The 15,437-nt window shown below is 40.2% G+C and overlaps 1 protein-coding gene across 3 annotated transcripts in view; it reads right to left on the bottom strand.

The window, feature by feature from the left end:
* The window catches only part of ephb2b (eph receptor B2b), a 294,511-nt gene that overhangs the window by 31,044 nt on the left and 248,030 nt on the right, over positions 1-15,437 (bottom strand). The window contains exons 7-11 of one of the 3 annotated variants that reach the window (XM_041782872.1): positions 12,569-12,731; positions 8,588-8,696; positions 5,608-5,675; positions 565-687; positions 177-424 (exon numbers count right to left, since the gene is read on the bottom strand). In XM_041782872.1, the coding sequence (XP_041638806.1) occupies positions 177-424; positions 565-687; positions 5,608-5,675; positions 8,588-8,696; positions 12,569-12,731 (711 nt within the window). The remainder of the gene's footprint in view (positions 1-176; positions 425-564; positions 688-5,607; positions 5,676-8,587; positions 8,697-12,568; positions 12,732-15,437) is intronic. The other 2 variants (XM_041782874.1, XM_041782873.1) reach the window with 2 other exon arrangements.

The following is a 15,437-nucleotide window of genomic DNA, read 5'->3' as shown; positions in this document are numbered from 1 at the left end:
AATGTAGGCACTGCTCAGGAAACAGGAGACTAAGCTTTTGGGTCAATACAGAAACAATTCATAATATTCTCCTTAAATTCAGCCATTAGTCTTCATGCAAAACTGAATTTACTTTGATGGTTTGGGGCTAAAAGATAAATAAAGAATGTCTTTTAAACAAAAATGTGATTGCTTACTCTGAGGAAGGAGTCCAGAGATCCATTCTCCATGAACTCGGTGACGATCATGACCGGGCTGCTCTTAGTGACCACGCCCTCCAGATGGATGACATTAGGATGGTCAAACTGTCCCATGATGCTCGCCTCACTGAGGAAGTCCCGTCTTTGCTTTTCTGTGTAGCCGGACTTCAGAGTTTTTATGGCCACAAACATCTCCCTTTTCCCAGGAAGCTTCAGGTTACCACTGCACACCTCTCCAAACTCTCCTGGTTTAATAAAGAAAAATCAATGATCTGAGAGATAAGTAAGCAGAATTTGTGCATCTACTTAAACTTAAACCAACTTCGATATTAAATGTTATTATGGTAATATATTGCAGGCACGTTTTGCAAGCCTTCTCCATTACCTGCACCAATGACCTGCTCAATCTTCACACAGGATATATCAATCTCCTTAGCGAACTCCCTCACTGCCTCATTGGGGTCCTCATATGTGAACGGATCAATATAGATCTTCATTCCTGGAGTCACTTGGAAAAAAGGAAAGAGAGGCTATAATATTTAACTCTTGTCGTCATGCTAACACTCCTAAGGGCTTCCCAGTGCGGCACATTAAAGATCAACTCTCTTTGCATTCATGCAAGTATGTGCTTTTAATTCATGTGTGACATTCAAGTGATGAAGGTCGAAAGATGGAGGAGGTGGTGTAGTTACAAATGGTGGCTATGCCTAGTGCCTCATTGATAATGTGCATAGCTATTTCAGCCAGAGAGGACACGCTACTCCCAGTCTTCTTAGCTGTGATAAGGCAGGTTAATACATATATCATCTCCACTGAGTCATAGTGCCATTAACACTCAGGAGAGAAGCCCAGGCCCTATATCAGCATTGCCCAGCTCCACTCCAAGAAATAAATTGGCTCTCCTAAGCCCTGATGCCAGGTAAATTGGCTTAAGGTGGCCTTTAAGTGTCCAGAGACTTAAGTGTCCTGAGTTTGAAATCCGATTATTCTGCTCTCACCTCCACATCAGGCCTCAGGCTCTTCTAACCGATAGTGAAAACATGCCTGTGCTGCTGCAGAGCATGACGAGCATGCATAAAGTCTCAAAAACCCTGGAACAGTATGTTGAAACAGGCTACAGAGATGAACAGATGGAGAGAATCTGACCAGCCAAAACCTCGCCATTACTAAAACCGAATCGTTTCCAAGGCTGAACTGCCCTCCAACAGACCACCCTGCTAAGATGGCATAGACCACCAAAAACAAGGGCAGCAGTCTGGACTATGACTGGTGTGAGGGCAGGATGCATGCAGGACTCTTTGGCCTTGAAACACCAGTGCTGCTTATGCTCAGATCTGACTAGAATCAGGGGTAAATCTAGGGGTGGCTTGGGATGGCAGGAGGCCCATGGAATACTGATTTGCCACCTCAGGTGCCACTCCACAAAATATGAATTACAATCTACTGAATCACAAATAGAACTGTAGTTCAAACCCAGGTTTTTGGCAGCAAAATCAAGCAGCCTTTTAAAATATAGTAAATTTTGTTTTAGGTCCTTTTTTCTTTACTTGCTTTGACTTTTACATGGACATTATTGATACCTTAAAGAGCAAGTAGGGAGGATTGATTTGCTACAACTCTTTATTTACAGTATAGCTATTGTATAAGACACTGCTGACACCTATTTCTATTTTGAGAGAAATTGGTTCCTCTAAACTGCATGGCTTATCAACAGGGGTGCCTCAAGGGTCTGTGCTTGGTCCCCTACTTTTCTCAATATACACCACCTCACTTGGTGCAATCATCCGCTCCCATGGCTTTTCTTATCACTGCTATGCAGACGACACACAGCTATTCCTGTCCTTTCCACCAGATGACACAACTGTCTCAGCTCGGATCTCATCCTGCCTTGCTGATATTTCTAAATGGATGAGGGAACGTCACCTTCAGCTCAACCTGCCCAAAACTGAGCTCATTATCATCCCAGCCAGTCCCACTATTGAACCGCAGATCAGTATCCAGCTTGGATCAAATAATCTCTTGCCCACTAAGTCAGCCCGGAATCTGGGTGTCATGATTGATGACCAGCTAACCTTCAAGCTCCATGTGGCCTTGATTGCTCGGTCCTGCCGTTTCGCCCTCTACAACATCAAGAGGATCAGACCCTACTTGACAGAGCATGCTACACAACTCCTAGTACAGGCTCTTATAATATCACGTATTGACTACTGTAACTCATTACTGGCAGGCCTACCTGCATGCACAGTTATACCTCTGCAGTTGATCCAGAACGCAGCAGCACGTCTGGTCTTCAACCAACCCAAGAGAGCTCATGTCACGCCTCTTTTAATCTCTCTACACTGGCTTCCAGTTGTAGCTCGCATTAAATTCAAAACTCTAATCATTGCTTACAAAGCAGTAACTAAAACTGCTCCTGTTTACCTGGAGTCCCTCATCCAGGTCTACACCCCTTCTCGCCCACTACGCTCAGCCAGCGAAAGGCGCCTGGTACTTCCAGCACATCATGCTCCTAAGTCACTAGCTCGACTCTTCTCCTCTGTTGTCCCTAAATGGTGGAATGAATTACCCAACTACATTCGATCTACAGACTCCCTGTCTACTTTCAAGAGAAGGCTAAAGACCCAGCTCTTCAGAGAACACTTTGCACTTAGCTAGGCAATTCTCTACTGTTGTCCCCAGTAGTAGATTGAGTCTCAGCCAGACTATTCTCCACTGCTGTCCCCAGTGGTTGAATGAGTTTCCCAACTATAGTTAGCTCGCACTGTCCTGCTCTACTTCTGGGATTTCTTTGCCCAGCTCTTTGGGAATGATCCAGCACTTGGTACTTGGTAAATAGTTGTTGTGAAGCCTAATGAATGGCAATTAGTGATCCCACATTTTCCTTGATTCATTGTTGCTGTCTAAAAACAAAAAAAACAAAACAAAAAAAACAAAAAAAACTACATAAACAACGTATATTTTAGGTACTCTGCCTTAAACTCTACACGGCAGCACTTGCGTCCAATTGAACCTGAAGCACTTGATGGCACTTACTGATGTTGTTTCTTCTTGTCTAGATCATTGCTTGTGTTGTTCTTGCTCTCAAATGTACGTCGCTTTGGAGAAAAGCGTCTGCTAAATGAAATTGTAACATTGTAACATTGTAACCTGGTGCAGCCAATATGTTGGTATAAAATGCTGAGCTGCATGCCACCACTGTCCCCTTCTGTGTTCAACCTGATATGGTTTCAAGTTAAACCCTATTCATTGTGGATTGAAAGATGCTGCTTCGATGTATAGTACAAAGCTGCCAGTGCCAGTATTAGCAGCTTTTCTCCCTCCCAGTTATATCACTGGATTAGCATAAATATGTCAATGCTGGTTTTTACAGCCTATTGTTTGCAAAACTGTTTGCATGTGGAGGCTATGCATTTATATTCAGCTGTTTCTGCAAAGACTGCAGTCATTGGCAAAATGGCTTCATTGGAGAGGGTCATTCATTAAGTTATGATTCAGTCTGTCACGTCTATTGTATTTCCCTGAAATATAAACACATATTCAAAACTGTATTTATTGAAGTTTCTCATTAAAAACTAAATTTTCCCATTTTTATGTGACATTTGAACACATCATTAAAATATAGAATACAGTCGTCTAATTTACTGAGGTTACCTGAATGCATCATATTTTCCATCTTTAGCTTGTAAAATTCGCTATTTAACTTCAATTTTGCCAATTCCACCGTGGATTTACACTGGATTAATGTTGTTAACAAACAGGACTGTCTCAAAGTTTTGGAGCACTTTTCAGCATTTATCTGAGCAGGTGAAGCAGAAAACTGTCCTGAAGCAGCTGAAGAGAGTGGTATGACCATGGCTTGATCCCGTGTTGTTGTTAGCATCTTTGCTAACATTAGCAAAGATGTGCTTTGCCCGAAGGTGGTACTTAAGACTTGTTGTGCTTCGGTGTAAAGACAGTTCATCACTGCAGCATGTACACACAATTTTGTTTTTTTCCTGACTAACATTCACCAGCTTTTTCAAAAGAAAACTGCCATTGAGCAGACATGGGTCTGTCTCCTCACTCATCACTGCTGGCTGTGTCTGACCCTCTCACCTTTTCACCCCCAGTCACATAAACATCTGCGCTGGAGGACTACAGGGGCAAGTTGAGGTCAAACTTAGTCATATGATTAAATTGCGTTAATATTTTTTTTAATGCGTTAAGGTTTCAAGATTAATCCCAAGTGTTAGCGAGTTAATGTTAACAGCCCTAATATATACATATATTTGCATGCAAACCTTGGACATTACTTGGGCTAGGTGATATTTGTACAAGATAAAGTTGCTAAACATGAGACAACAAAGACACGTAACTATACAGCCCAAGTCCTGTTGCAGCATGTTATGAATTTCTGCAGGGATTTACACTCTGCTGTCAGTTACTATTAGCTGAAATCTCTTTAATACTCTACTTAGCTTCATCTGTTTCCATATTTTTCAGTCTCTTAGCCATTGTATCAACAGTACTGAGACAAGCTAACTGGCTTCTTATTAGCCAGAGGCTGGTGTGTGAATAAGTGCTGAAAGCTTTAAACAATGCTTGCAACAGAGCCATGGCTTGCTGAAAAAGTTGTATAGTGCTAAAAGCAGACAACTAGGTGGCTCTGTAGACACTCTTCTCCCTGGTAATAGTTTTTGTATAATTAGATCAACTTTAAAACTATTCTAAGGAGAAAAGTTAAATGTTGCTTTAAATATAACATTCAAATCCCACATTAACCATGTCACAGCATGATTGGATTGCACTGAAGAAGCTCATACCTTTAAGAGTTTTATAAAAAGAATGAAGCAGGGTGGTTAATACACATTCAAATAAATAAATTAGGGGTCAAAAGTTTAAAATGGGTAAACATGCGAGTTTTTCCAATCATTCAGAGAAACATGGATTAGCTTCAATATATTGGCTCTGTCTCGCAGATTTATTTCTGTCGTATTGTGATTTAAGCTCTTGGCTACTGCACCTTATGAAGAGGAAATCATTGAGAGTTTCCATTCATTTACTGAGTCTTTGAATATTTAACAATGGCAAATGACTCATGTGGCATTAGCATGCAAATGGTGTTAACGTGAGTAAAGGCTGACCTATTTCCACTACAATGAACTGAGTTAACTATGATATGTGATGATGCACAGGACAAACACTGGAGCAGCAGTTCTTAGGGGGGTAAACCTCAGTCAAACAACGGGGAGGGGGATTACTAGAAAGCAAGGGGGGCGGGCAAACGAAGCGGTGCTGAAGCTGGGCTGTAGCCAAGGACACAAGCGTGCAAGGTGGTAGCCATGGAGACAGGTGTGTGAGGCATGACTGAAAGCCATGAAGATGCCTGTGTGAGATGGTCGTCATGGAGACAGGTGTGTGCGTGGCGGCGGGGTGGTGGTTTACTCACTGTGGCCGCTGGTGTAGTGCTGCAGTTTGTCGGTGTATTCGGAGTCGGCCCTGTCGAAGCCACGCCTCCTGGGGGAAAGACAAAGAACTCTAGCTCTGGTTCAAAGAGAGGGAGCAGGGAGGGGTGGTAATACACATCAAACACCCCCCCAGGTCTACCCAGACACACCAACCCACAGCACATGCAGGGCCAAGATTCTCTACAGAAAGAAGCCTTCATTTTTCAAGCGGCACAAACCACCTTTTTTGTTTGGCAGCTGCATTGATTGGCTGAAAATGATGGGTATATCTAAAAAATCTCTATTTCCACTTTATACACCAGAGGAGGGTGGGTAATCTTAAATCCATGGAAAGTAGGACATGGTGGGCACGTAAATATCGATAGTTTTTCTTTGGACAGGGCTGATGACGTTGGTTATAGGACCTGCTGAATCAATACCGGGGCTGGTATTGACTTTACTTTTCTGATCTGGAATCATCAAGGTTGTGGCCATCATGAAATTGTACTGCTTTGCCTCAGCAGATCCTGTTCTTATTTCAGTCGACATATCCAAAAAGAGTTTTACACAGCAGCTTTTACAGAGTTTGAGAAGGAGTGAAGAAAATATCAAATGTAAATTTCAGTATACCAAAGAAAAAGTTAAAAAGTAGTTAGGAAATTTGAATTAAGAACAAAGAAGTCAGGGTCATTATAAATGTGCTGGGATCATTACAAATACTTGGTAAATCACAAACGAGTAACAAAGCCTTTGACTTTCTTTTAATGTAGTTTCTGTTTAAGTTAAACTAAGGGTATATGATCTCCCAAACCTCAGAAATCTTTATCTATCAACCAACAAAAAATTCCTGTCTCCAACCTGAATGCTTTTAATTGTTAAATGCTTTATTCACCGGCATGAATTTACTACTTACAGAGCTCTACTTGAGTATATAAGAGGAGTGTCTTTTTATAGAATTGACGCAATCCAGGAAAAGATACTTTTGATTCCCAAAGGGTTGTACAGTAAAATGCAATCTTTTCGTAATGTGCATCGCAACAAGAGAAAAATAATTTCCTATCTGGTTGCTTGGTTAAAAGCACACTTTTATAAGTAAAAACAACAGCTGGTTTTTGATGTACTATGGAATCATTGTCTTGCTTTGTGCAACTGACCATTATGTGATCAAAACCAAACTTGTGGCCAGATTCATGTTGCTGACAGTGAGGTTGAAACTTGTGTTTTGACTTTTATTAGGGCCCAAGCACTGAGGGTGTGAGAGCTCTATTGAATTGGTTGGGTTCATCATGATTATTCTTATTTCTAAACATTACGAGCCTTTTTGGCCCCTTAACATACTCAAAAACGGAAAAAAAATTGGCACACATATGTAGGGTCTGAAAAATGTGAGGTTGATTTTCACAGATGACCCTCTGGAATTTAACATTGCAAAGCAGATGGATTCATCCGTTTCCATGTTTCTCACTGGCGAATCCATCTTGTAAAGCTCCCATCTGAACAGTTTGCACCCAGTTAGAAAGTTACAGGTCCAATCAGTGACAAGGGGCAGTACGACGGAGTGGTGAAGTATGCAAGCAGCAACAAGACGCCGGTGAAATTATGGCAGAAGAGATTAGCGTGGATGCTGCTATAGCATCAGTTTAATCAGAACATGACATCATTTCTTTGTTAGAGAAGAAAAAGTACAGCATTGAGTTGTTTTCTTTTCAAAAATGACAAAAGTCTATAGTCACCATGGTTTGCATTATGCAGTTCTCTATGCAGCTTACTTCTCTGTAGCGGCACACCTCGGTAGCGGCTACAACGTCACGTGTTTTCTTGTTCTGATTGGCCGGTAAAAATGTGACAGACAGAACATTCATCCAGTCACCCTCTGTGTTTTTTTCTAAGGCTCTACCCTTCCCAAAACACTGGCTATGGGAGGTTTTCCAGATGGATGTGTTTTGGCACAGTGCCATGACGGACAAGCTTAAGCAAATAACCAAAATATATGAAGGGTATTGTTGAGATAGATCCACCCATTGCTTTTTCTTATCATTTTCTTTTTGAGTTGAAGTGAGCTACGTTGCATATATCTTAGCAAAGAAATCTTAAATATCTTTCACATTTCTTTGATATGGCCATTATGGTGCAGCTTTTCATTTCTTTGAAAAAGCTGCACCATCATACCCAAAACTTTTGATCACACTCCTTCATTTTGTTCTGGCGATGTTCCCAAACTATCAAACAATGCACCTCACAACCTCCGTCATTATAATCCAAGACGGCGGCATTGTGGTGTATGCAAAGTAGCTGGTTTACCATCAAAGGAAATAGTACATATGTAGGGAATCTTCTTACAGAATCTACACTCAGAAATTCATCTTACACATTCTTCTGTGAACCAGAATATAATTCAGGAGCCGAGCTACAGTTTTTAATCTGCGTTGGCCCGGTGGGAAGGAAAACGCTCATAATGTTGGCAGAGTTACAAACATTTGGGTCTTACTGAGGAGGAACACCTGCAGAGTTTTAATGTTTGCACTGTTGACTTAAAAATATTAAATCTGCTGCTGACAGACTGGAATTTATTAAGAATTAATATCTCACAAACCCAGATGGTTGATCTGCACTGCTCATATGTACAGTTTTAATCAGAATCATTCAGCCAAGGACAAGTTTGTTTAATGTGCAAGGGGTTTGATTTGATTTTGTAGCTGAAAAGAACGTCTTCTTACAGTTAAATACAGAACTATGAAGATAAACAAAGAGCAAAGTGAGCTACATAGTGCAGATATTTACAGTAAGAGTAATCTTAATATAGGAAGGGAAAAGGTGCACAATTTGGAGAAAAAAAGTTGTGTAAACCCAACAAAAAATGAAGGCAACTTTTCAGTTAGAATTCACAGTAAAAGAGTCTATCAGATTTTGTAGCTTGTGCACATATTTTGTTGGTGACAGGCTCTCAAACCCTTAAAATAAACTGTGACAGGACTGACTCACCGGTTACAGACGATGATGATGACGACCACAGCGATGAGGAAGACCAAGCCAGCAGCTGCCGAGCCAATAATGAGAGGTAGCTTCTCCTGAATGCTGGTGTTGTATTCCTCTTTAGAAGGGAAAAAAAATCACATTATTAGGCATGGCGAGCAGACACACACAGTCACACATGCAGAGAAACATATGGGTCAGCATCTGAGCCCCTGCATATGGAGGGAGCAGTGGGTGACAGACACACATATGGCTGGGTGAACCGATGAAGAGCTTGGCATCTTGACGGGCTGAACGGACCATTTTCCAAAGCACACTGAATGTGCCGCTCAGATGCCGCGGATACGGACAAATCATCTGGCAGAAAGCGTGTGAAGTGAGCAGAGAGAGCATGTTTTGGGTGAGACCCAGACTGATGAGGCAGCCAAGAGCAGGAATCCAGCTACTGAATGGACACAAAGAGGCCGAGTCAGACCCTTCTCTGGAGCACCGCAAACAACTCATAATTTACCAATTTTTGACGGATAGACACGTTATTAGGTTTCCCACAGAGATATGTGCTTCTGGAGAGCACTGATACTGCGATATATGTGGCAGTGGCCATTTGGTAAAACTCAAGCTTGATCCATCTTTTTTGAAGACCTTAAGTAATACTAGATTTGGGGTGTAGCTTTTTTAAAAGAAAGCCGCTATGAACTGCCTACTAGGTATCACTCTGTTAGCTCATGTCAGTTCTGAATGTCACATTTTATTAGTTTGAATTGTCTAAGAGTTGGGATTTGACCAGTGTTTGCAGGTTTTTCCTGATCAGTATTGAATTCATTCGTTAGTGTATGTTTTTCATAGTCTGTTATCTAGTGTTTCGTTTATTTTATTTTATTTAACAGGACAGCGTGCAGTGTCATTAATTATTTAGAGAAAAATAAAAAGATGGCTGCACCAGATTTAGCGTAACGCTAATTTTCATCTGTAGTCCTTGCATTAAAACTGATGGATTAGAACTTAGATGGCAGTGGATCAGTGGCAGAGATGGCCGTCTCTCAACCAGGCAGTCCATGTTAGATTAGAAAAAAGCATACAACTACTTCTATACCATATTAGGTGTGTCAAATATACTTTCAAAAACACAACTAAGCACTACAGCTAGCACAATCAGTCACATTTAGGAGAGAGATTTGAACATTATACTTTACCGACTTAAAGAAACTTTAAAAATATACATTAAACTCTACATTATTCTGTTGAATATACTAATGCCAACCACAAGACATATATTCAAAGTAGAAGGTTAAGACAAACAAAAGCTAAAACACATATGTGCATAGAATCTTAAATATGATGCCATTTGATGCCGTTTTTATTTGGTTTTAACCCTCAGTAATAGTTTGGATAATTTTGTCCGAAAAACAAATATTTCCCTTTTCAATTTGCAATCCCCTCTGACTGTATTAATGCTAATGCCGTATTTTTTTGTAATTTTTTAAATCTGGATAAATTAGTTTGAAATAGGTCCATTATTGTACAAAATTTCTCCCCATTAGGGAGAACAATACCTGTTTAGAAAAATATTCCTTAAAAATATTATATTTGAATATATATCAACCAACTTTTTTGAGAGGAAAAATGAACATCAGTCATGAATAAAACTACCAAATATCAAACATTTCCAGGATTTTAAACCTTTAAATGCCACTTTTGTTACATGATATCACTGTTTTGTTTTTCACAAGAAACAGCAAAATTCTGTTTATTTTCTACATATCTAAATACAGGGAGCTGGGGATTTGTTTTAATTACATCCTTGGTTATGTTAAAGATGGATGGATTTTGTTGCTTTGTTAGTTTTTGTGCAGTGTTTGATCTGAGTTAATCCAATAATAGGAAAAAAATATGTCCATTTCCAACCTATTGGGAAAAAAAAAAAAAAAAAAAAAACATCACCGAAAATGTATACTGTCTTCCACTTTTTTGGCTTAAATTTTTAGATCAACTTCAGTCATATTCAGAATGACCAAATATTGAGTCATTTTCACGATTTTACCCCCTAAATCTAGATGATGTCGCAAAAAATAAAGGTTGTTTTCTACATTTAAAATGAATGGGGTCAGGGGGACTTTTTAAAATCGCATTATTGGATATGTCAAAGATCAGCAACATATTTCTTGGTTGTCATTTTTTGTGTGTTTTAATAGACAAAAAAACACTGACATCATGAAATCAAAGTTGCATTTAAAAGGTCAACATACTGTAAATACTTTAACATTTGCTCATTTTTATTTGGACCGAAGTTGACTGACATATTCAACCCAAAAATTTGGTTAAAACAAACAGACAGCACTTTCTGAATGTTTTTGTGAGCGAACATTTTGAGTGGTCCTTACCATTCTTAATGTTCTGTAAATTGAAATATAAATGATCCCAGAGAAGCAGAAACAGGGTTTTGGGGGGTTTCATTTAGTCACTAACAGTAGAAAGGAATTCCATGTCCTCACTGCTTCCTGTTTTACTGTGCATTTAAAGAAATTATTATTGTTATTGGTGTTTGGTAGTGAAAACTGGCCATTAGTTGCTCGTTTGGTGTTACACTGCATGTTTACGATTGTAAATGCTGACCTCAACAAGACACGTAGCCATAACCTGCCCCCATAGTTGCGTCCGTGTGTGAAGTTAAAATGGGATTCTTTAAAAATGTTGGCCACTTAGAAGCCTCCACTAACAGTGTGTAAATTGGGGATAAGTATAATTAGAGTTGTCAGATGACCAGAGAAGCACTATGCAAGCTCAAGCTCATTCAAGGCCTCAGAACTCTAATCTATAAACTAATGTGTCCCATTCTTCTGTCTTTGTTGGGAAACATCTGAAGAGATCAGCTGAACTTTGGGGCCTTGATCGTGCACTGCTGGTTCATTTTATGGATTTGCATTTGTACAGTTTATAGCCTTGAGGCAAGGCAGCCATGAATATCGAGGTTCCACTTACAAAGCTTACAAAACGAAAGAGGAGAACTTAATATTGTATTGAACACTGGAGAAAATTAGATGCAAAAATCTATAACAAAGCAATCTAGATATTACAGTATTTGAGAGTGATTAATAGTGGAAACATCAAAGCATTTCTTTTACTCTCTGAGAGGGAATCATTTTCTTTTTCTTTAATGTTCTCCTTCTTCTTCTTTATTATTTTCAGAGCTGTAATCTTCCCATTGTTTACTCTAAACTCTTGTAATCAGTGTCTTCTTGCAGCAGGAAACAGCTATTTGGCAGCACTGGAACATTTCTGAAAATCATTTTGAAGAGATCTACTTTTCTTTTGAAGGATAAATATTTTTCTGATAAAATTTGGACAAATAGGGCTGGTACACTCTCAGTTTACTTGATATTTACTTCTATAAGTCAGTTTTGATATGTCTCTGGTGCAGGGATCAGGGTGTATGGCAGAATCAAGGATGTTTGCACGAGAGTTCAGGCTAATGATGGCCTGGGGCAGTCCAGGCTGAGGGAAATGAGATGTTCAGAGGGGAAAACCCAGGCCTTGGCTCCGACATTAACCTTCATGACTGATGTTTACTGAGTGTTCCCTCTTCTGCCAGTCGTATCAGAGAACAAAGATGAGACAACCTTGACCTCATACTTTACGTCCAGGCGTATGGTGGTAAAGGGTAAAATGCTTGGTTTGCTTTGTTTAAGTGGACATGATTTAAAAACCACAAAAAGAAGAGAAATCCTGAATTCTGAATTATAAATAATGATATAATTATATGAGTTTAAATGTGTGGGATGTTCTCTGAAACTGCAAAAGACATTATGGCAGAACAAATATCATTCCCAGCCACACTAATCTGCTTTCGGAGTACATGATCTGTTTACTTCACAACATGATTCCCTTACATTCCCGCAGCTGTCTCTATGCATAATACACTACATGGTGTGTCGATGCATGAGAGAGGATTACAGGCCTGCGTGCTTTGGTGAACATTGGCTCAATTCTCACCCTCAGTCATGGTCTGGAAGTACAGTTTGCCGCTGTAGCGTCCAAACCCGGCGACGGTGCGGGCCCGGACCTGGAACACATAGATGCTGCCGGGTTTGAGGCCACGGATGACCACCGTGTTGGTCTGGCTCCTGATGGTGGTAGCATTGATTTCTGGCTGGTCCTGGGAGAAGAAAACACAATATTCAAAAGTGTGCACATGATTATTTGCATTCTGATTGCAGAGCCAAGCTGTTAGGATTTTCCATTAGAAAAATTTCTGTTATTACATAGACAGAGGCATAAATTAATCATCAGAATAATAAAAACACAGTGTTGCTAGTCTTATCAAACTAGGCGTCGTTTTAAAGGTCAGTCACTTGGACACAGAATTCAATCACTGTTTCAATTTTCTCATTCTACTGATCAACTGACCAGGAAATATAACATTGACATGAGTTGTATTGTATTTAAACAACGTTCCTGATTGAGTGATGGAAATTCTCTAGGCTGAACGAGAATACACAAGTTTACAGCAAGGATTAACATAGTGCCTGATAACAGGAAGACACTGAGTCTGTGTAAAGGCACGTGAATATCAACGTGTATTTCAGCTGTGAATGGCTTCATAAATCAAAGCCATTCAATTACCAAGCATTTACTGATCAATTTAACATTATTCTTTTTAATTCTGTCTGCCAAAGAAAGGGCTTGTTACCCCTCAGCTTTGTAATCTAGGTGTTTTTTTTTTCTTGCTCATATTTCTTGGTAATAGTTGATTAAACTGTGTTGCCAGAGGTTCAGCTTACAAATGGTTGAATAACTTCATCCTATGTTGTGACAGCCTATATATTAAAGATGCACCAGCCCTGTGAAAAATATGGCCTTCTCGTCACTTCTTTAGGTCTAAATTCCCACTGTGTCACAAGTTTCTCTCATTCTTGACCATGAAAACAGATATAGAGTTTAGCATAAGCAAATAGAGGTCAAACACCCCAGGTGTTATTAGCTGACAGCCAGCTGATTTTATTATTTTTTTTCCAGCTCATTCCCTCAACAAAGCGATCCATTTTAATAATGATGTCCTTCTTACTGATCCCTGCTTTACCAATTCTGTATACCTCACTGCTGCTGGCAAAGCTTCACCTCCTCCGCCCAAGCTTCCTCCTTTCCTACCTAAAGCTTTATCATGTGCCTTCATATTCACTTTCATGCTACTACAGAGTAGTTTCCTGTTGATCTTAACTGTATTTTATCTGACATGCATTGCCACAAATGTGTCTATCTAAACTAATCTTGCAAAGCAAATGGATATGCCCGTATCCATGTTTTTTTATTAAATAATCCATCTCGCAAAGCTCCCACCTGAACCAGGGCCCAGTTAGAAAGTGACAGGACCAATCAGCTTCGAGGGGCAGTACTTTCAGGTGTGACAGAGTTGTGACATGTGCAAGCAGCGAGAGGAGGCCGGTGCAATTATGGCGGATGGCACGAGCATGGATGCTGCTAAAGTGTAAGTTTTATCAGACATTTCTTTTGTTAAAAGAAGAACAAAGAACAGCAGTGAGTTGTTTTCTTTTCAAAAACGATAAAAGTTGTGTACTGACATGTCTACAGTCACCATGGTTCTCATTACGCAGCTCTCTATGGAGTTTACTCGTCAGTAGCAGCGCACCTCGGCTTGGGGCTACGATGTCATGTGTTTTGTTGCTCTCATTGGCCCGTAAAGATGTGACAGACAGATCCTTCATCCAATTACCCTCCAAGTTTTCTTTCAAAGGGCTCTGTCCTTTCCCAAATGCTGTCTATGGAAGGTTTTCCAGATGGATGAATGAAACAAATCCATCTGGCGTGTCAGGTTATATCTGTACAGGGTTTCTATCCTTGTGATTCTTGGAAAGTCAAGCCCATCTTAAGAGCTGAGACTTCACCATTGTGAATCCACTTAGCAATAAATCGTTAAATGTATGTTCGCCAAACAAGTGACGTCTTCTGCCCAGTCAAAAACCTCATACCTAAACCAGCAGTGAGGCGCCCTGTGTACTAGTAGTAAACTTATTGAACACCACAAATAAACTCTGGCCACTGATATCTGTCTGTGCCACATTATTAGCAGATCTTGTCACAATTAAATTTTGGATTAACTGAGCCAATCTCCGGTATGATCAACAGATATTCAAAGTTAAAGACTGCAAATGTTTTGTCACTAAGACCAAAATGGACCTAAAAGGGATCTCAAATTTGTCCTTTTAAATCTTGCACTAAAACACAAATGTAATAAGAAAACAGCAGTGACAGCAAGCTCTACATTTAGTCAAACATGCACAATAGCTCTACCACAAAAGAAGAAATCTGAATATTCCTCTCCAAAGAAATCCTAATGTTTGATTGAGCTGCAGGACTTGAAAGACACAGACATCTAGCAGCACGGTTCAGAAGGTAGATTCTGGTGGCAGTTTCGGGTCAGGCGGCTTTTCTGAGCCGTGTCTTCTGATGATCAGAGCCGCCTTTCTCTGCCCCTCTCCGGCACGCTGACAAGTCAGAGAGCGCAGACTGAGACTCTTTTAGCTGCTCCCTTCAACCCGCTGCTCAGCACTCACTTCTGAGCCGCAGCGGGGGCCCGTACAATTGTTATGACAGCTCTCTACAGCAGTGTCAGAAAAGGGAATTATGCTCTAAAGTGGAGCTGCTTTGCATGCTGACGAAAGCTGACAAATGCTGTGTATTTTTTTCCTTTTTTTACATGTGCACACGTGTACATCTGTTTGATTGTGACAGTGTGTTTGAGAGCGGCTGCATGCATGTAAGCGATTATTGTGTTTGAATATGTGTCTGCATGTGCTCTTGTGAGAAAGTATGCTGATTTGGTGAAGCTCGACCCCTGAGTACT

This window comes from Cheilinus undulatus, linkage group 3 (assembly GCF_018320785.1).
Source record: "Cheilinus undulatus linkage group 3, ASM1832078v1, whole genome shotgun sequence".
In the NCBI taxonomy this organism is placed as follows: domain Eukaryota; kingdom Metazoa; phylum Chordata; class Actinopteri; order Labriformes; family Labridae; genus Cheilinus; species Cheilinus undulatus.
This window is presented reverse-complemented; position numbering and strand designations above follow the sequence as displayed.